The following is a 21741-nucleotide window of genomic DNA, read 5'->3' on the forward strand; positions in this document are numbered from 1 at the left end:
CCCTCTGACCTTTCCTCCCAGCACCCCCCTCCAAGCTAGGCCCTAACTATTCCCCCATGCACATCAAGCATAGTCTGTTTTCCTAACTAGACGAATTTCTTAACTAGATGACTTTTCCTCTCCCTCCCTTCAACTTTCATGATCCACCGTACCTTCAGGAAGCTTTTCCAATCCCATGCTTACTCTCCCATTCATGCTATTAATTTACTTTACATGTCCAACTGTCCTGCTTAAAAGCTCTGGGACAAACAGGAAAAAAAGCTTCCTATCTGCTAGCAGACAGTCTCTCTTGGTCAGAGACCACACAGTCACCCAGCCCTTTCCCCACTGTGGTTTCTCGGATACAAGATTTTTTCCCAGGAAATACGCTAATGTCCAGTACACCAATCATCTCTCTCTTTGGCCCCTTTGCTGAGCACATTACCATTAGAAGCAGTGCAGGACTACACAAAGGTGTACCTCAGCTTCTTTGGGTCTTCTCCTTCAACCACCCAGAAATGTCCATGATGCAACAGCAAGTCTCTGATCTTGGTCTTTGAGATCCAACTGTGAAATATAACTATAGGATTTTTTAAAACTCTGTTCTAGTAGAAACTATTCCTCATCACTCTACTTCCAACCTACCATCACTGGTCCTCTTTTTTTAATGTTTGCCCTTTTTCAAACAAGTTTCATTTACATCTTTCCATCTCTGTCCCTTGGATGTCCCCTACCCAGCTAAGAACCCTCTTTTTCTCATCAGAACACTATTCAAGGATTCATAAAATACACTGATACTTTGTACGTACTATTATATATGTGTATATACATGTGTATATATATGTATGTATATACATACACACACACACACACACACACACACACACACACACACAAGATTTCCTTTTGGGGAGATGAAAACATTCTGGAATGAGAGAATGGTGACAGCTGCACCACTCCGTGAATATACTAAAACAACTGATGTATATACTTTAAAGGGGTGAATTTTATGTTATATGAATTGTATCTCAATTTTTTTAAGACTCTCCAACCCTACCCTGTATTTACATTTGGCACTGGGAAGGAAAACTCATTGTAATTTTTGAGACAAGAGCCTTTTCTCACACACTTCTTGGAGAATATAGTCAACTATCCTCTCTAAACAATTAAGTGCCTATCACGGATCAGGCACCATGACAGGAGCAGGAGAGAATGGTCACCAAACCAGCACAGAACCTGTCCTACTGGAGCCTGGAGAGAGGAAGATAACCAATTATCTAATTACCACTGTGATAAGAGCTAGGAAGAAAAAGTATAAGGTAAGAATGACCTAATCAGGGTAGGGGGTGTAGGGGTGGAAAGAGTCCCCCACCAAAAAGAGCACACCTAAGAGGCATGCATGTGTCTCAGCCCAGATAAGGTAAGTAGTTACTCAACAGTTAGAGGTGATTGGCAGTAAAATGAAACTCCTAGGTCACAAGAATTTGGATGGCATGCAATTGGTAATTGGCTCCCATCTACCACAGGAGGCTCACATGTCCACTGCATTGGCCTTGGGTAAAGTGGCCCTGTATAAGCATATGAATGTTCTACCTACTGACGGTGTTAGTATGGTAAGGTTTTAACATACTCACAAATATTTGTTTATTATTCATGTAATCAGGGACAAATACAAAAAGAAAATTAAGTTATGCTGAAAAACTGTATACATTTAAGTCTCTTTATTAATGATTGCACAGAAAGCACAGCACTTGTACAAACTCAAAAATATAAAAAGTTTAACTTTCAGCTCAAAGTATTTTAAATATATACATAAATTGTTTCTTGAAAACAGTAAGCTCCTATCTTTAACTCTGTGAAAACCCTTATCTGAGGTCAGCTAACCAGAGCCTATGGGTCAAATCTGGCCCACCATCTGGTTTATAAATAAGTTCTATTGGAACACAGCCACGCCCATTTGTTTATACATAACCTATAGCCGCTTTCCCAACACGACTATAGAACTGAATAGTGTAAACAGAGACCTTAAAACCAGTAAAATCTAAAATATTTACTACTTGGCCCTTTACAAAAAAAAAAAAAAAACATTGCAAACATGTACTAAACAGAAATACTTCACATTGATTCAGAACAGAGAAATCTTATACACCCTTTAACAATGAAGTGTCCCAGTGGATAAGCAACAATCTCGAAATGCAAAGAATTCTAACTCTATTTTATAAGTCAATCCACCGTGGAGCTCTAGGTAAATCGTAATTAGCCTGTGTTTTACAGACCAGTAACATTCAGAGCACTTAGGTCGGAGTTTCACATGAGTGCTCAGGACCACTGAAGCCAGGGCTAGGAAAGGTGTCTGTACTAATTATCTTTTGCTGCCTAACAAATTCCCCCAAAATTTGGTAGCTTAAAATAAACATTTACTATCTCCCAAGTCTTCTGTGGGTCAGGAATTTGGAGTTGGTTAGGGCTGCCATCTTTTAAAACTGACTGGAACTGGAGGATCTGCTTCTAAGGTGGCTTACTCAGAAGCCTGGCAAACTGGTCCTGACAGCTTCCCCCGAAGTGAATAATCCACGAGGAAGAGCCAGGCAGACACTATACTCTCTTTATGACTTTGCTTTGAAAGTAGATAATCTCTTCTACCATATTCTATTCTTTATAGAAGTGACAGTCTTTAAGTCAGGCTCCCATTTTTTAAGGGAGGGATGTCAAAGAATCTGCAAACATATTAATGTCACTACAGGGTTTTAAATGATGAGTAAACAGCTTCAGCAACATAACCAACAAGGCTTGGTTGATTAAAGAATATGCACTTAACCATTTTCATAACATGTACTTTGTTCTATTTATGAGAGGAGAGAGGTTTCATCACCACTTGTTAAGATTCTCCAAAAAAAAAAAAAAAAAAAAAGTAAGCCAACAGAAAAAAAAAGCAAGGCACTTCAGATTTTCATATCTGATGCAGTAATGATGATGGGAGGCAGTTATATTTTTGTTTCAGCTTTTTTTTTTTCCCCCAAAGAGAAAAAGCAAGGAGAGAAGGCAAATTATGGTGAATAGATCATGATCATAAATAACTGCAAAGCTGGACTAGGACAGACAAGTACTTATGATTCAGAGCCACATAAAAGATTTTCTCAGATACAAATAAAAACAAGAAAACAGAAATTTAGATATGCATTCAAAACTGGGGGGGTTGGGGGGGGAGGGAGGTGCATGTATTATACCATGATGGCTACAAATTTGCATCAGAGAAATTTCCGAAACAAGGAACATATATAGAGTGAAATTAAAAGTTACCTGCAACAATTAAATGTATTTTCAAAATAAATGTCTTGGTTACTAGACTCAAGGAACAATTGGTGAAATTCATCAGGTGCTATTATTTTGAGGCAAAAAAGCCTGGGAGGAAACTTTCTCAGGGGACAATGAAGTAAGAGCCATTCTGATTTCCTTAACAAGAAGCTCAAAACTGTCCTGAACTGGACAATTTAACTGCTTTAAAATAAATTTATTCAAAGCCCACTCTAATGGGCTGATTAACATCCTCCAAAACTCATACCCACCCAGATCCTATGAATGTGGCCTTATATGCAAATAGGGTCTTTGTAGACATAATCAAGTAAAGATGAGGTCATACTGGATTCAGGGAGAACCCTAATTCAAAGCTTGATATGCTTGTAAGAGGAAACTTGTACACAGAGACACATAGGGACAATGCCATGTGACGAGACAACGAAAGAAGAGACTGGCATAACAAGTCTACAAGCCAAGGAATGCCAAGGACTGCTGGCAAACACAAGAAGCTAGGAGAGAACATGCAACAGATTCTTCCACTGATCCCCCAAGAAAGAAATCAATCCTGCTGACACCCTGATTTCAGATATCTGGCCTCCAGAACTGTGAGAGAATAATAAATTCCTGTTGTTCTAAGCCACCAAGTTTATAGTAATTTACGTTATGACAGCCCAAGATAACAATTACATCCACCCATATTACAGTTAGTAATATGGAATTTAAATGTCATCATTTACAATATTAGAAACATTTATCTTCAGTCTGAAAATTAAGAAAAATGTTTACCATTCAAGGTTCTTAGTTCACAAATTCAGAACAACTGGAGATAGCATGTCCATTTAATGCACTGCCCCTTTTTTGGGTACTGTCATAGGGATGAATGTGACATAAGACTCCAATGAATTATGCACATTACTATCAGCCATGAGAGATCCAGGGAGGGTCTCCCAAAGGTCAGTAAAGCAACTGTACAGAGTAAGAGCTCAATTCACCTTACCTGATATCCAATAGCTTCATAAAAAACTGTCTTTGTTTGTCTCCTGCTGAACCAGAAGTTTAACACAAAACAGCAAGTTTCAAGAATTTAATGTTCCACATATAAAGTCTTCTCATCATACCTACAGCGTCACAGTAACGAGTTTTTCTAACAGGCACTATTGCCAAGCTGTGGGTTACAATTCCACTTTTTATTAATTCTGAGTTTCCCAAAAACAGGATTCCTTTAAGTCCAGATTTGTTTTTATTTCAAACTCAAACCACTTCAAGTATGCATGGCTAATTTAACATACCAGCCTGACAGAATGAAGCAACTTCTAGGGTATTTTCAGAATGGCTGGACATTTTTCCATTTTATCACCTCTGTATCATGCAAAAGAGGTATTACATAGGATGAAAGGTAAACTTCTGCCCCATTTATTTCCTATTAAACTGTTGTTGGAACATTTCTAAGACTCAACTATTACTCAGGATACCCAAGAGAAGTGGATTCAGATTCCCCAAATACAATGTTTCTTTGTTAGTGTCTCTCCTGATTAAAAGTGAAGCCAGTACAACTTAATCCATCTCCAATAAATAAATACTTAAAGTTACTGAGCAGGGGCGCCTGGGTGGCACAGCGGTTAAGCGTCTGCCTTCGGTTCAGGGCGTGATCCCAGCGTTATGGGATCGAGCCCCACATCAGGCTCCTCAGCTATGAGCCTGCTTCTTCCTCTCCCACTCCCCCTGCTTGTGTTCCCTCTCTCGCTGGCTGTCTCTATCTCTGTCAAATAAATAAATAAAATCTTTAAAAATAAATAAATAAATAAAGTTACTGAGCAACTGGCAGGCATAAGAATGAGAATAGTGGCCACAAAAAGTCACCTTCAAGGATTAATTTTCTAGAAAAGCCTGTATCTCTCTATATAAAAAGCAATAGTGACCTACCTTGTTTTCGAACATCTTCTACAGCAGCCACAAGCTCTTCCTTGAGAAACTGACTCTCCTTTGCAATTTTATCTCCCTTCTCCAAAAAATTCTCAGTTGCTTGTTCAACAGATGCAGCCAAAACATGGGCCTTCTTAGAACGGCCTCTCTTCTTATTCGAGGGCCCCTTACTATTGGTGTTTACCAGAGTTGTGACCTAAAAGTTTCATTTTTACAAATTAAACTGCAGTCAATTAAAATGAAAACAACAAAAAGATGACCATCTTTAAAGACAGGAATAGTAAATTATTCATAAGAAAATGAAATATCACATTTATAAATTCCACTAAGCATTAACGAATAACATACACTCTCCATATTTAAGATATACAACAACAATACTCAATTTAAGTCCCAAAATAATTTTGCTATCTCAATGTACAGGACAAAAAATATTTTAATTTTTCCAAACTTAGCATGGTTTTAGTTTCATTTTATGAATCAAAACCTGATTAGAAACATGTTAGACATCTCTACATGTCATCAAGAAGTCCCAGACAGGGGCGCCTGGGTGGCACAGCGGTTAAGCGTCTGCCTTCGGCTCAGGGCGTGATCCCGGCGTTAAGGGATCGAGCCCCACATCGGGCTCCTCCGCTATGAGCCTGCTTCTTCCTCTCCCACTCCCCCTGCTTGTGTTCCCTCTCTTGCTGGCTGTCTCTATCTCTGTCGAATAAATAAATAAAATCTTTTATTAAAAAAAAAAAAAAAAAAAAAAAGAAGAAGTCCCAGACAGAGGTCAACAACGAACTTGTTAGCTTTACATGGAGGTCACATTTTCCACTGTTTTCAACCTATGTAAAATATTTTAAGGTAACTTTCTTCTGATTTTGCTTCACAGTTTATTCAAACAAATGTCAGCAATTCATTAGTAAAGGTCCTTCACAAAGAAAGGAAGGACTGCCCCAAGTAGCCTACTGTGATGGTGCTTTAAGTCCCAGACCGTTAACCATCATTAATATATATAATACCAGATGATCTGTAGGTTGAAGATGACTACAGATTTGTTACTAGCATAGCTTGCCACACAAAAGACCTGCTTAGAGCTATACTGGAGGAGCTTCAAGAAGTAATTATTCATGAGTCTTACCACACACGTCTACGTTATATATATTAAAATATATAAATATATATGTATGCACGTATACATGTGTGTATGTATTTGTGATACTCACTGCTAACAATTAATGAAATGGCATCATACTGTGATATTTTTAACAGAACATACCAAACCTACACCCTCAAATTACCGGCTAACTGATCCTAGACAAGGAAAAGTCTGTCAAGCGTGGTAAAGAGACAACAGTCAAGGCTTTATAGCCTATCTTTCTTAAATATAACCTATAACTTCCAAGAAAAAAGTAATGCCAAGAAGCCATCTACAAAATACAAATATTTGGTAAGTTGTATTACATACCACTTATCCCCTCTTATTGCCAGTAAGACTCAAGAAAATGGCAGTAACTACGTTCCTAGAGGGTTAAATGAATGCATGTATAATATTTAAACAACTAGTGGCGCCACATCATCTAAATACGATCAACCTAAACTCAACTACTCAAATTAAAGCTTTGAGCTAAATTTGTTCTGTGTTTGTTTCCCAGGCCTACTGCTACGGAACCATATTAAAACTATGTATTTGTTTGCAGATTCTTACCTGTGTAACAAGAGGCTCCAACAGTCTTTCAACTGCCAGAGTCCTGATCTCTAAACTTTTGGGGTCCCATTTAAAGTTTATGTTGCCTGCGTGGACAGAAGTCATTTCTAAAAAAGAAACAGAAGGTAAAAGTGAGACAAACGTCAAATACAAACATGAAATATATGACAAGTCTTCTCCTACTTTTAAAAAGGACTTTTTACATCAACAAAGCTTAATTACAGATGGGGAAAAAATTCTTACTAGCCTGCACAAGAGGGCCTAGTAACTCTTAACCTCTTACACTTTCAAATGTTGAGCTTGTGAACAGTAGAGGTACTTACAAGAGGCACTCCCCAACACACAGAGCTCTTTCCCTTTGGGCTTCTCTGGCACCAAGACATTTCTACTTTGTTTTTCCACACCAACTTAGAAGCTGATGTGAATGAAGGCCTGATTCTGATTTTTCTTACTCCACAACATTTATAGTACAGTATTACCCAAAAGGCATAACTCCTTCATTTTTTGATGAATTCTCAGAGAATATCTTGTCTTACTCTATTAAAACAAAATGCTGGGGCGCCTGGGTGGCTCAGTCGTTAAGCGTCTGCCTTCGTCAGGGCGTGATCTCAGCATTCTGGGATCCAGCCCCACACATCAGGCTCCTCTGCTGGGAGCCTGCTTCTTCCTCTCCCACTCCCCCTGCTTGTGCTCCCTCTCTCGCTGGCTCTACCTCTCTCTGTCAAATAAATAAGTGAAATCTTTAAAAAACAAAACAAAAAAAAAACCCATAATGCTTAAGTCTGCTGCCCCCTGCACCTACAGCTATTATCACTCATAGCCAGAAGAAATTTCAAGTCGCACTTAGTCAAGTATCAATGTATCAGTGTCAAGGTAAACTTCCATTAGAGGCTTTAAGACTAGGGGGGAAAGACTTCAACAAAAACACCAGTGTCTGCTTCTAAAATAGTGCCTAAAAGATAAAAGAAAAAAAAAAAAAAGACAGGAGGTACATAACTGAAGTAAACACTGAATATAAACTTGCTAGACAACCAATTTGATATTTAAAACCTTAAAAGAATGTGTTCTTATGACCCAGAAATTCTACTTCTAGAATTTTATTCTAAAGGAAAAATCAAGGTGCATAAAAACTTGGATACAATGATGCTCACAACAGCACTGCATATAATCATTAAAAATTATAAACTACCTAAATTTCAGAGATCACTGAATAAATAAATCACATAACCAACCACACAATACTGAACCGCTCTTAAAAAACGTTTACAAAATTTAGGGGAAAAAAAAAGTGTTCTCACTATCCAGGTCATTATTTCTATTAAATACCAATGGCCATTAAAGGGAACCAGGGTTCCTCCCAGACCGGCAGGGGGGTGGGGGGGTGGGGTGTGCTTTCAGGTCTGAGCTATCCTATTCTGCAGAAAGCAAAGAAGGGTACAAAGACTAACCTATCAAAACACAGAGGAACCAAAGGCTCCACCGGCCAATTTATGATATTAAATATCAAAAAACATGACAACTGCAACTGCCTGATTGATAGGCAGTTGGTAAGTACATAGAAAAATATCCTATGACCACAGAGATTCTCAAAAGAAAAGGGGAATTTCTTTACCATAAATGTAGAATAGAATTAGAAAACGACCATTTTGCAAACCCCAGTGTAGTAACTGACTGAGGCAAAGATTATCAATGGATGTTAACACCATTAAGTGAAAGGCTACTGGGGAAAAGGATACTCGTAATGTGCCAAAGTATCACTTGACAAGTTACTTACTAATTACAGGGGCCAAGACACACCTTTACAAATTTGAGATCTAATGGCCACCCTCTTAAACAGATAACTAAACTTAGCATCACTAATAATGACACACCTGATTTTATATGCCTCCCAATATGAAGAAATGTATTACCTATTAAGTACTCTTGATGAAAAAAAAGCTTTAAAAGTTTTTCAAGAGCCTCAGTGTTACTATAAAATGAGTAGTTGTGCAACAGCAAAAATAAATGTTTAACTAGAGTCTACTGAAGCCTCTATGTAGGGATTCAAAACCTTTTTTCAATGCCCTGGATCCTTCTGGCAGTCTAGTAAAGCCTAAAGACCAATGTCTGTCCAACAGAAATACAGTGTAAGCCACCTAAGTAATTTTTAATTTTTTAGTAGCAACATTAAAAAGAAATGAATGACTGTACACAATACATCCAAAAAATTATTTTAGCATATAAACATATTTTTAAATTATTAGAGATATTTTAAATAAGTACTAAGTGTCAAAATCTGGGATTTGCTTTACACTCAGGGAACATTTAAAGTCAGAGAAGTCACATTTTCACCTGTTCTAAGAGCCATCTGTAGCTAGTGGCTTCCATACTGAATAGGGCAGCTATAAGACCCTTTCTTACAAGTTTTTCAAATGCATAAAACACAATCCAAAGGATTACAAAGGAAACACATATAGTGAAATTTAGTTATCGAGATACTTTACAAATGGATGATACAGTAATATATGTGCTTCTTTATTAAGTAAAACTTAGCAAGAAATCGTCTGACAACTACTTCAAAGTAACAATAAACATGCACATTTTTCAAGGGAATGTTATAATTATTTCAGAAATGAAAAGCACTGAGATTCCTACTGGTGACAAAATTACAGATTCAATTGAAAACTGTAGTTTGTTATCGACACTAATAATAGAAATGCTAAATTCCTGTTAATAGTGAAAACAAGACAAAATTTTTCCAATCCAAAATCACTGCAGGTTAAAAAACCTGGCTTAGACTCAATGTCAAGCTTATAGGGGATACAGAAACATGGTAAGCAACACCATGGGAAAACACAAATCCAGAATGTAGGGTACCTTATAAGATAAAATGGCCTCAATTCTTCAGAAAGTCAGTATTTTGGGGGAGAGAGTGAGAAGACTATCCTAGACTGAAAGACTGAAGAGACATAAGAAATCTCATGCAATACATGTACCCTGTTTAGACAACAGTTTGAGACAAGCAGCTATTAAGACATTTGTAAGGAAACTGGTCTTAAATACTTACTAAATATTAAATGTTATTATGGAATTACTGCTCAATTTCGTAGGTGTGATAATGAACTTGTGGCTATGTAGAAAAATGACAATTTCTAGGAGATGCGTGCTGAAATACTTAGGGGTGAAATGTAAAAATGTCTGCAACTTAACAGTTCAGAAAAAGAAAATATACATATACAGATCAAGGAATCATGAAAAAATACTCCTAACTATTAAATCTAGGTAGAGGACACATGAATGGGTGTTCTCAGATTTATTCTTTTAGCTTCTTTGTATACCTGAAATTTCTCATCTAATAAAATGGGGAGGATGTTATAGAAGTTTATGAGAAAATGTTCAAAATACACTACTGAAGACGATAAAGAGATTTCAAAACAATATAAAATATGACCGCAGGAAGGAATAAAGATATCTAGATGTATAAACCAAAAATTAACAAATGTTATTTCTAAAGTGGGGATTATGGATAGTTTTAACATTCTTTTTGCTTGCTGCATTTTTTGATATTATAAAAATCACACAGGCATTTAGAAAAAGTTACTTTTGTAATTAAAAGAGCAGAATCTTCATTTTATAATCTTTACAGGAGGACAATACAATCAAAAGGCATGTTTGATCATCATTTAACCACTTTGAACTTCCTTACTCATTTACAAAATAAGATAATCATTACCTTCGGAGGGCTTTCCCGAAGATTAAATTAAACAGATTACGATCTAGTCAATAAAATGAAAACCCAGGCTAATAAGAATAAAGGAGAAGTTCTTCCATACAATAGGAAACTAATAAATGTAGGGGAATAATGGGTTTAGAAAAATCTCCATTTAGAAACCATCATAATAATAACCGATTCAGTCAAGAATCATCCTGAATGCTAAACCAAGTGGTTGAAAGTTTACAAAGAGGGGCACCTGGGTGGCTCAGATGGTTAAGTGTCTGCCTTCCGCTCAGGTCATGATCCCAGGGTCCTGGGATCAAGCCCTGCATCCGGCTCCCTGCTCAGTGGGGAGACTGCTTCTCCTTCTCCCTCTACTGCTCCCCCTGCTTGTGCTCTCTCGCTCTGTCAAATAAATAAATAAAATCTTAAAAAATAATAATAAAGTTTTACCAAAAAAAAAAAGTTTACAAAGAAACTGATTATTTACATATTCTCATGGTAGTTCTCAACAGATTATTTACTGATTACAAAGGAGGGGGGGTTATAGTAACCTTAAAGTGGAAAAACTTGGCAGACACCTTAACCAAGTGATCAAAATCAACATCTACAATAAGACAAACTGACATCATATACCTCCTGACACGATACACTGAGAAGGACATAACATCACTTTGGTATTTCCTACCAAAACTACATAGCCTCAACCTTGTCATGAGGAAACCTCAAACACAAAGTGAGGCATAGTCTACAAAATAATTGGCTATAGTCTTCAAAGATATCAAGGTTGGAAAACCAAAGATAGACTGAGAAGTTCTTCCACACTAAAGGAGGCTAAAGAGACATGACAACTAAATGCAGTAATCCTGGAATGAAACTGTATTTGGAGGGAAAAAAAATTGAGACAAATGACAAAATCTAAGCAGGTTCTAAATTGGGCATCATATTTGCATATTTTCATCATTATACTGTAGTTATGTCCTTGTTGCATGTAATGGACATGGTATCTGCAACTTATTCTCATATGGTTCAAAAACATAATGCATTAAGTATGTTGCATATACAGAGAGGAATGCAAAGTGGATGGGAGAGTGAGAAGAAGAAAGGGAGGGAAGGAGGAAGAAGAGACACAGGAAGAGAGGGAAATGAAGGGAGATTAGGTGGAAAGAGAGTGAGGGGTAGAAGGAGAATGGAGAAGTGAGCAGAAGTAGAGAGGGAAGCAAAGGGGAGGAGAAGAAGGTTAAGAGGAGAAAGAAGAGCAGCAGACAGGGAGAAAAGCAGGAAGGGAGAGGAAGGAGACAGAAGAGGTAGAAGGATGTCTTGAAATGTGGCTAGAGTGGCCGAGGGATTAATTTCATTTTATTTCATTTTTAATTAATGTTGAACAGTCACTAGTGACTATCTTATCAGACAGCACAGTTCTAGACTCTACAGACAGCAACATCAACACCTGAATTCTATACATTAAAATGACAACTAGGACAAGGTAGAACTGCACATGTCTATGATTAGCCCCCTCTTGACAACTTCAACATAAAAATGTCTGTGTCTTCTCCCATAAACGCATGCGTGAGGCACAAATATGTAGGCCCTTTAGATATTTTTGAAAACGTTAGTGCAGGCATCATCTAACATTTCACAGGTTTATCTAAGCATCAAAACATTCCAGAATCACTGGAGATGGGATGCCAAAAGAAATCTGGATTTGCTTAATCTGGTAACACAGAATGCCAGTTTCCAGGAAATTTGTTTCACTGCAAGTAGGCAAAATTGCTCTCTACACTTAAATTATGTCAGGCCTACATTTTGGTTTTTAAAGGTTATTTGTCCACGAAACTGATCAACCCAAGTCAGTAAGCCTTAGGAGATGGAGCACTCTAGATTGCTAAAGGGCTGACAACAGCTAAAGCAAATGTCATCAAATGTCACAGATAAGACATTTCAGAAAGAATGATCTGCCCCACGGACCCTGCATTCCTGTACCCTAGCATTCCATAGCTACTGCATCAACACAAATAAAACAGAAAACCTTTCAAGGGTAGTAGAGGAAGGTGCCAAGAGATAAGTGAAGCTGGGTCCAAGTAGACATGTGGTCACATCTGTGTTTTAATTATTAAACAAGTACAACAACGTAACAATTCACCTTCCCAAAGAAATAAACTCTTCCATTTTTTTTCTCGAAATAAGAAGTTTTCTTGAAAAGGAGCCCAGAGAAGGAACGTTAGCCCAACCCCTGCCTGGGGAAAGGGACTAGGCAACTTTTGAAAACCAGCAAATCAAGGTCCATACCGCACAACTGCATTCCTAATGCTTTTATTTATTATTTATTTTTAAGATTTTATTTATTTGAGAGTGAAAGAGAGCGAGCACAAGCAGGGAGAGGGAGGACAAGCAGACTCTGGGCTGAGCACAGAATCCAATGCAGGGCTCGATCTCATGACCCTAAGATCATGACCTGAGCCAAAATCCAAAGTCAGACTCTTAACCAACTGAGCCACCTAGGCGCCCCTTTTCCTAATGCTTTAGAATCCACAACTCGGGCCCACTTTTCCTTCATGAGCAAAAGTGGGGCCCAAGATGAGACTCCTGAGCAGAGAAACAGAGTCTCAGGCCATAGGGAAGCCACCGAAGAGCAGAAGGCTGTTTTAGAGATACCACAGGGGGGGGGGGGGGGGCTACGCAAGGTAAGTCTGTGAAGATTGGGCAGACCAAGTCACAAAAAGAAAAAAAATGGTTTCTCTGAAACTTGGAAGAAAAACTAGCTTTGGGGCTTAAAGAACAAGAGCATCCTGAAGATTTGTACACTTGCTGAAAATAAAAACATTCTTCAAAAAAAAGCCTACTTGGTCTTTTGTTTTTATTTTGATACTTTGGGGTACAAAATAATTCCACTTTCTTCTTAACTTGGAAAAAAGGCAAAGTGTAAGAACAATAATGAGTTGCAAATGACACCTGACCTCTCAGGGAGACCATTAGGAGAGGCCAGGACAGGTAAATGGGGAAAGCACACACCCAGCTGCCCATTAGCTCCAGGGAGGCACTCTCTATCATGCAGATACAGTATGGTTGGCGGATTATACAATTTTTTCAAGACACCCAGAGACACAGATTTTTAAGTGAAGCCTCACAACTTTAGTGTGAGCAACTCACTCCAAAACATTTTACCGCTGCGTAGGACAAACAAAAAACGTCTGAGTACTGTTTGCCCTGTTGGTCAAAACTGCAACCAATGAACAAGTTCTCCCCTAAAGTCCCTTCCAGTTCTGTATTCCAGAACTCTACATACTGTTAAGTCATATCTCTGAGGAGGTCTCCAATCTCCACATACAAATTCACCAGATTTCAGCTGCTGCTAAAAGTGTTAAGGCAAAGGACTCACTCACTCACTCACATTGAAAAACTTGAAATATACTGACACTTGAAAATTGAGAACCCATTCAGTGTGTTTTCAAGTCTTTCAATAACCATGATGGAAGCAGACTGCCTTGTGCAGCACCTTTAATCAAAGGCCCTGCCAAGAGTGATGCTGAACATTATTAAACTATACTACAGAGCCAATTAATTTATGCTTTTGGTGATCCCAACCCAAAAAGGATTTCAGAAAGTAGAAGTAGAGCATTTAAAATCTAATGAGAGTATGTTCTCTGGACAGAACATGCCTTTCTGGTACCAGCTTTGTCACTAACTTACTTTCTGACCTTGGGCAAGTCACGTCACATTTCTGGATCCTCAGTTTTCTCATCTATAAAATGAAAGGGGATGAATTCTAGGCTCCAAGTCCTTCCGGGACTGAAATTCTATATTCCTTTCATTTATGTTATCTCTCAATAGCTTTTAAATTAATGTATTAAGTGCAATTTCTCCCAGGTTTAGGCTGTTGTCTTCCTAGCTATATTTTAAGTTCAAGGACAGTAACTATGCTTATGCTTCTTTATATCCCTTACGTTACTGGCAAGCTGTTTTATGCAGAGCAGACACAGTATTAGTTGAACTGAATTCATGCAAACTGATTTTAAAATATTTACATGCCTACCAAGACAAAGCTCCTGCCTTAATCTTAGTCATATCTTCTGCTTCTCTACAATTAATGGTATTGTTTAGAGTGGCTAAACAAATAACTTTTAAACTCTTGGCAGTTTCTAGTTTTCCAATTAACTTACAGAGCACTCCTTCACAAGATCTATTACAATACCTACTAGAGCCAGCCAACCTTAATGAATTACAGCAAGCTTAGGTTTCTCCAGGAGGGATCATGCTTAGTGGAACTAAATAAAAACTTAAACTGCAGTTATTCAGTCTTCATTACCTTATTTATAAATAGCAATCCTGGCTATTACGCAAAAGTTTGCTATAAATTCAGAAAGGGGCAGAGATGTAGGCGTTTGACTAGCTATCTTTATGATAGAAAGAGAAATGGAGAAGCAACGAGCAGAAAATAAAAGCATAGTTCCATCAGAACCGAGGAGGCTGATTGTTGGCAAACTGCCTCATTCGTGCAAAGAGCTTACATACCTTCTCTAAAGACATTAAATGTTCATTTACAACAGAATAGCCACATCATTCTTAAAACCTGTCTGCTCCAAAACTTTAGAATATCCTTACCTTGCTACTGGATGCCATTTTTTTTTAACAGCAAGGTTAAGCTAATACAATGTTAAGATGGTTCATTTATATGCAAATCAGGAAATTTTAAAATTAAAAGTACCCACAGTAACGGTTAACCGTCACACTGCACAAGATACAGGATTGTGGATTACTCCGTGCAGTAACAAGGATGCCAGGCTTCATCTGCATTAAACAGAGTTAACACAGCTGTTGGAATCTCAACTCTCAAATCTCCCACTAGCTGTCAAAAACAAAAAAACAAAAAAACAACACACCAAGGTAACCCTTATAATTAAGACTCACTCTGACACATGCCTATTTTACTAAATTCCCTCCCACCAAGGCTGCCATTTTCTTCAAAAATGTTAACAGGTTGGGGACAGAGGCAGAGGAGGAAGGAGGGGCAAGAAAATAAGAGGTATAAAAACACAGATGGTTCATGTAAACAAAAAGAAAACTTGTTTTTTCCCCCAAAATGCAGTTTCTTTCTAAACACAAGTACAATATCATCATCAAAAAAAAAGGCGGGGGGCAAAGCTTAACCTTGGTCAAAACGGAAGGCCAAAATCAGAGTCAAAAGTTTCCTGACTACTGCAAAGTAACTGGGTTCCATAAACCACGATTTCTATGGGATCAATTCATCATACCCAAATACGTTTTATATCAGGCACTTATATGGCACACAATAGCTGTCACTCTTTTAGGTATACAAATATATAAGAAAAAGGACACTTTATTATTTTTTAAAGATCATGGTGATCATTATTTTATAAAAATTACAATTTTTTTTTTTAATTTATTTGACATACAGCGAGCACAAGTCGGGGGAAGAGCAGGCAGAGGGAAAGGGAGAAGCAGGCTCCCCGCCAAGCAGGAAGCCCGATGCAGGGCTAGATCCCAGGACACTGGGATCATGACCTGAGCTGAAGGCAGATGCTTAACCGACTGAGCCACCCAGGCCCCCCCCACAATTTCTTTTAATTATAATAAAAGAGTTAATCACTTTTACTTTGTTCCTTTCTTGTTTTAAGAGCACCAAAGACAATGAGAAAACACAGAACAGCTGAATGAAAACTGTCATGCCACAAGCAACGGGAGACACAATGATTACCAAAAGCACTAAGCAAAGGACAGAAAAAACAATATTCAGTCAACCATTTAGCCACTCCCTCAGTAATTATTTGAGTGCCTTTTCCATACAAGCATTATTCCAGACAGCATGGAACAAAACTAGAAAAATCTGCCTTCATGAAACAACACTATAGTAATGGCATAATTAGAAAATGAGACTAAGGCACCTGGATGGCTCAGTCAGTTAAGCATCAGCCTTCAGCTCAGGTCATGATCTCCAGGTTCTAAGATTGAGCCGCACATGGCACTCTCTGCTCAGTAGAGAGCCTGCTTCTCCTTCTGCCCCTTCCCCTGCTCCTGTGCTCTCTCCCTCTCTACTAAGTAAAATCTTTAATTAATTAAAATAAAGTAAGAAAATGGGACTATACTAGGACTAGGAAGAAAATTAAGCAGGACAAAGGTAATGGCATTAGGTAGGGTTTTTCAAGGGCCTATCTTGGTAACATTTGAACTACAATCTCAAAGTTAAGGAAGAGTGACTGAGTATCTGAAAGAACAACACTGCAGGCTAACTTAACATAGACAAGGCACCATCTCCCAGGACTTAAAGAGAAGGCCAATGTGGCTGGAGCACAGAGCAAGAAGAGGTAAGAGATCAAGGGAAGGGAAAAAAAAAAAAAAAAGTTCCAGAGCTGCTGAGTGACTGTTTACAGTATGAACCGGATATCTATATTCTTTTACTTAGCTTCCACCCCATATGGCTGAGGCATTAACAATGGAAGTGTGTTCCAGGGAAAGCTGCACGAAGCCATCATAACAGACAAGTGATTATGAATGCACAGGAAGTCCCTGTTTTCATAAGAAACTGGAAGACACTGGTCAAAAAAGCAAGTAAGATGAAACCAGCATCTGGACTGAAGGCACCAGAGAAAACAGAGACAAAGGGAAAAGAGGTTTTTGTTTTAGAACAATGGGACTAAAAGGCAGAGAAACTTTTCATACAGCTGAGGAGAAGCCCACAGGAAGAGAGCTGTATTTTTCTTGGACAGAGGAGAAACGATGCCTGAACTTGGATTGAGATTAGGAAATTACCCAGACTGAGTGACAAAATAAGAAAGAACTGCCTCTAAAACGTACACTGTAGTATATACTTTTTAAGATTTTATTTATTTGACAGAGAGAGAGAGAGACAGCGAGAGCGGGAACACAAGCAGGGGGACTGGAAGAGGGAGAAGCAGGCTTCCCGCTGAGCAGGAAGCCTGATGCAGGGCTCCATCCCAGGACTCTGGGATCATGACCCAAGCGGAAGGCAGACGCTTAACAACTGAGCTACCCAGGCACCCCTGTAGTATATACTTTTGATTACCTATTTTGTCTTTCACTGACTAACGAACTACCATATCCTGGGATCCTGCTAGGTGCAAGAGACACAAAGACTAATTAGAAATCCCTATCAGATCATCACAGCAATTAAGTACTGTGGGGGCCAGGGGCAAGTGTCCCCAAGATGGGCCACTTTGTCATGAACATTATTTTGAATTAAAAGCAATCAAAACCCAGCAGATACAGGAAAAGCTCTTAACCTCCTGCTAAATTTGTCTGCTCGTATAAAAAGAGAGCTGTTAACAGATTCCTCTTTACCTGAGAAGCTTATCTACTTAATAAGACAACCTTTGTTTTCCAAATATTTCCTTTTACCTTCCTTTTAATGGTCTTTCTCCCCTTTGTACCCTCAGACCCCTCCCCTGGTCCTTAACTCATATTAGCTTTATGTTGCCTATCTTCAGAATTTCCATGTCTGTGTAGATTCCCCTTAAGTACAATTTGATTTTTTTTCTCCCACTAATTTGTCTAATGTAAATTTGATTGATAGTCCAGGTAGAAGGATCTTGAAGGGTAGAGGAAATTTTTCTACCCCAACAGTACAAAAGGAAACAGGTGCTTTACAAGAGAGAAACATCGCAGATGCTAATTAATCAAGTGTTTAAACTTGGCATCACCACCAGTAGAACAATGTGACAACTGTTGAAATGCCCTCAGAAAGGAACATCGTCACATGCATAGTACTGCCAAAAATGGAACCAATCAGACCAATCCAAACTACAGAGTAAAATCAGCCTAAACTATTCCCAACAGTGTCAAGGGTAGGAGTGGGTGGGAGGAGACAAAAACTCTCTCAAGAGATATGACAACTAAACACAGTATGTGATCTTTTATTGATTATTGCATTTATTTTAAGGTTTTATTTATTTGAGAGGGGGGACATATGTGCAAGTGCACACACGAGGTGGGGGGAGGGCAGAGGAAGAGGGAGAAGCAGACTCCCTGCTGGGCAGGGAGCCCAACGTGGGGATCAAACCCAGGACCCTGGGATCATGACCTAAGTTGAAGGCAGACGCTTAATCGACTGAGCCACCCAGGCACCCCTGATTCCTGGATTAAAAAAAAAAAAAAGCTATTAAAAAACATCACTGGGACAGCTGCTCAAATTTAATATGAATATGCACTATAGCATAAGATCAGTTATTTCTGGGAATCCTGTAAGGCAAATTCTGACTCAGTTAGGTCTGATGAGGAAAGATGGGGTTCGAAGCCAACAGCAAAGAAAGAATTCTTGAGGCCTCTTCAGTGCAAAAAGGTGGTTTTATTAAAGTATGGGGACAGGACCCATGGGCAAAAAGAGCTGCACTGGGATTGTGAGGATTGGCTGATTATATATTTTCAAGTTGGGAGGGGGTTAGGGATAGCATAAGCCTCTAAGGAACTTTCGAAGCAAGGTTTACAGGACCTTGAGGGGGCTAGCTATTGTTAGGAAAAGGTCATTTAATTTCTCTTTTGCTTTTGTCTCCTCCATCAGGTCTAGGGTAGGACATCAGAGCTGGCATTTCTCCCAAGTTACCAGAGAGAACTGAAAGGGTTCTTAGACCACTCTTAAAAGGAATCATGTTGGGGCACCTAGTAGCACAGTCAGCCGGATGCAGCTGCCTTTGGCTCAGGTCATGGTCCCAAGGTCCTGGGATCGAGCCCCACATCAGGCTCCCTGCTCAGTGGAGAGTCTGCTTCTCCCTCTCCCTCTGCTGATCCTCCTGCTTGTGTTCTCTTGCTCATACTCTCTTTCTCAAATACATACATACATATATACATAAAAAGGAATTATGTTACTTCTATCAATGTAAAATGTCTTGTGTGATATTGTAGTTAGGTAAAGGCAATGTCCTCATTGTTAGGAGTTACTTGCTGAAATACCCTGGTATCTGCACTTTACCTTCGAATGCCTCAAAAAAAAAGTTCATATAGAGTAACTGAGCAAATATGAAAAATGTTAACAACTGGTGAATTCAATTAACTAATCAAGTGCTTACTCTATTAATCTTTCAACTTTTCTGTACATTTGAAGATCTTCGAAGAAAAAAAAGTTGGGGGAAAACTCAGTCTAGACAAGAAAATAGTTACAATACAAAAGAAAATAGTTACAAAACATCAGTGCACAAGAGAATCACCCAGGAGGGAGTCCCCAAAAGGTGAGGGAGTCCTTACTGAGGATCTGTTGTACAAGACAGGGGAAGGCAACTGGTTCAGGTTATAGGAGGGGACAATAGCACCAAAGAACTTCGAAGCCTTCTAAAAACAAGCATGAGTGAAAAACAGAAGATAAATATTTAAATGGCAAAAAATAAAATAAAATAAATGGCAAAAAGTAAGGTTTAAAGATGAGCAAAGAAATTCAGAGGCATTACATCTTTGGTTTTTAATCTTTCCTAACTTAAAAATACTTTGGGCCCACTCTATTCTTACTGCTTATAATACTACCTGAGAAATGCTAAAACCCCACCCACCCATTCACCCACCCAAAAAAACAAAGCAGCAAACCCCACCTGCTCAGAGCTACCATAGGAAAGGCCACAAGTGGCCAGAGAAGCATTTCCCCAATCCAAAGGACTTCTGCCCACAAGCAACTGAAGAGTTAAGTTCCTCAAACTCCACAGGCCACAAGGTAAGCATTTACCTCCCAATTTATTCCCTCTTCGGCTTTCCCCATTTCTGCTGACCAAAGTTCCACCAAACCAGCTGCTCTAGAAGGGGACTCCAGGCCCCTCTAGGATCCTCTTCCCTCTCCCTCTTCTGTACCTCAGTAAATACCTCACTCTACTAACCCTCCTGTTTCAGGGCTCTGGCCTGGTTCCTGGTTTAAAATATCTACGAGTCTTCTTATTTCCAATCATTATCCAGACAGCCTCACTTATCATAGAGTCTACTCCCCCCTGAAGAAAATGAGGGACTGCTTCCCCACCACAAATGGGATGAAGCCCAAACTCCTATAAACAAACCTGACCGGCACTAGCCCAACAGACTCATCACCTGCATCCACTCTGTGAAACTTCTCCAATGCACATGCATGTGTCCAGACCTTTGTATTTACCCTTTTTCTGCCCAGAGCACCTTTCTGACTTTTCCATGTTCCTTCAGGACTCACACAAATGTCCTCTCATCCCACAGAAAGTGCTGTTCCCTCTTTTCTGGGTCCCTCCAGCACTTCACAAGCATCTCCATTACAGCACTTACCACACAGCACTAGGTCAGCGCATCTGTCTCCCAGGAAACTGGGAGCTCCCCTTTGAACACAGGGACCATGGCTTTCTTGAGCACGATAATTTTCACCTAACAACAATCTATAAATGATCAACAACTGGCCTGATGGTTTAAGGTTTCATCTAGCAACAGTGACACTTGTGGAAGAAGTAAGAAATGTCTCCCTCCGGGTGCTTGGGTGGCTAGGTAGGTTAAGCATCTTGATTTTGACTCAGGTCCTGGTCTCAGGGTCCTAGGATCAAGCCCCATGTCAGGCTCCACACAGGGGGGCGGGGGGGTGGTGTCTGCTTGAGATTCTCTCCCCTCTCCCTCTGCCCCTCCTCCCCCACCCCTGCTCACTTGCACAAATTCTAAAATAAATAAATCTTTTTAAAAAGTCTGTTATAAATTTAGCAAAAATAGATATAGATTGATAATTCTTACCTACCAGTGATATTACTAAGGTTAATAATCCCATTAGTTTGTAAACTCTTGAGGTTAGCAATGGTGACTTATAAATTCTTAATATCTCCCCCAACACCTGCTTTAAAAGGCAGACTTTTAATAAGTGTGTACTGCATTTAACTGAAGCTTTCCCACTGTAACTGAGATACAGCAAACTAAAGGTTGCCTTTGACCCTGACTCAATAAAGACACCTAGAAAACATTACATCTTTCACTGGTCTTAATGACTCCAAAGAAGCTTAAATTTCTCTCAAGTTTTGCCATCTTCCACTCCCTTGGTTTTTTTTCCCCTCCTCCCAAGGGATCAAGCTCACATTTCACTTAGCCACTTCTCTGCAAAATGACAGGTTTCTAAAGATATACTTCAAAGCCAGACCACAGCTTTTCTGAGAACATGATGACCCCAGGTCCAAGGAAGCAAGAAAATGATAACAGATGATTTTAA

General features: G+C 39.0%; 1 protein-coding gene across 3 annotated transcripts in view; it reads right to left on the bottom strand.

Annotated features, from left to right (window-relative positions):
- Positions 1-21741, bottom strand: part of CTNNA1 (catenin alpha 1) — a 300756-nt gene that overhangs the window by 139993 nt on the left and 139022 nt on the right. For all 3 annotated transcript variants that reach the window (XM_045794576.2, XM_045794577.2, XM_045794578.2), the window contains exons 2-3: positions 6893-6999; positions 5200-5395 (exon numbers count right to left, since the gene is read on the bottom strand). In XM_045794576.2, the coding sequence (XP_045650532.2) occupies positions 5200-5395; positions 6893-6999 (303 nt within the window). The remainder of the gene's footprint in view (positions 1-5199; positions 5396-6892; positions 7000-21741) is intronic.

This window comes from Ursus americanus, chromosome 5, assembly GCF_024610735.1.
Source record: "Ursus americanus isolate L20-20 chromosome 5, mUrsAme1.1.p, whole genome shotgun sequence".
NCBI classification, from domain to species: Eukaryota; Metazoa; Chordata; class Mammalia; order Carnivora; family Ursidae; genus Ursus; species Ursus americanus.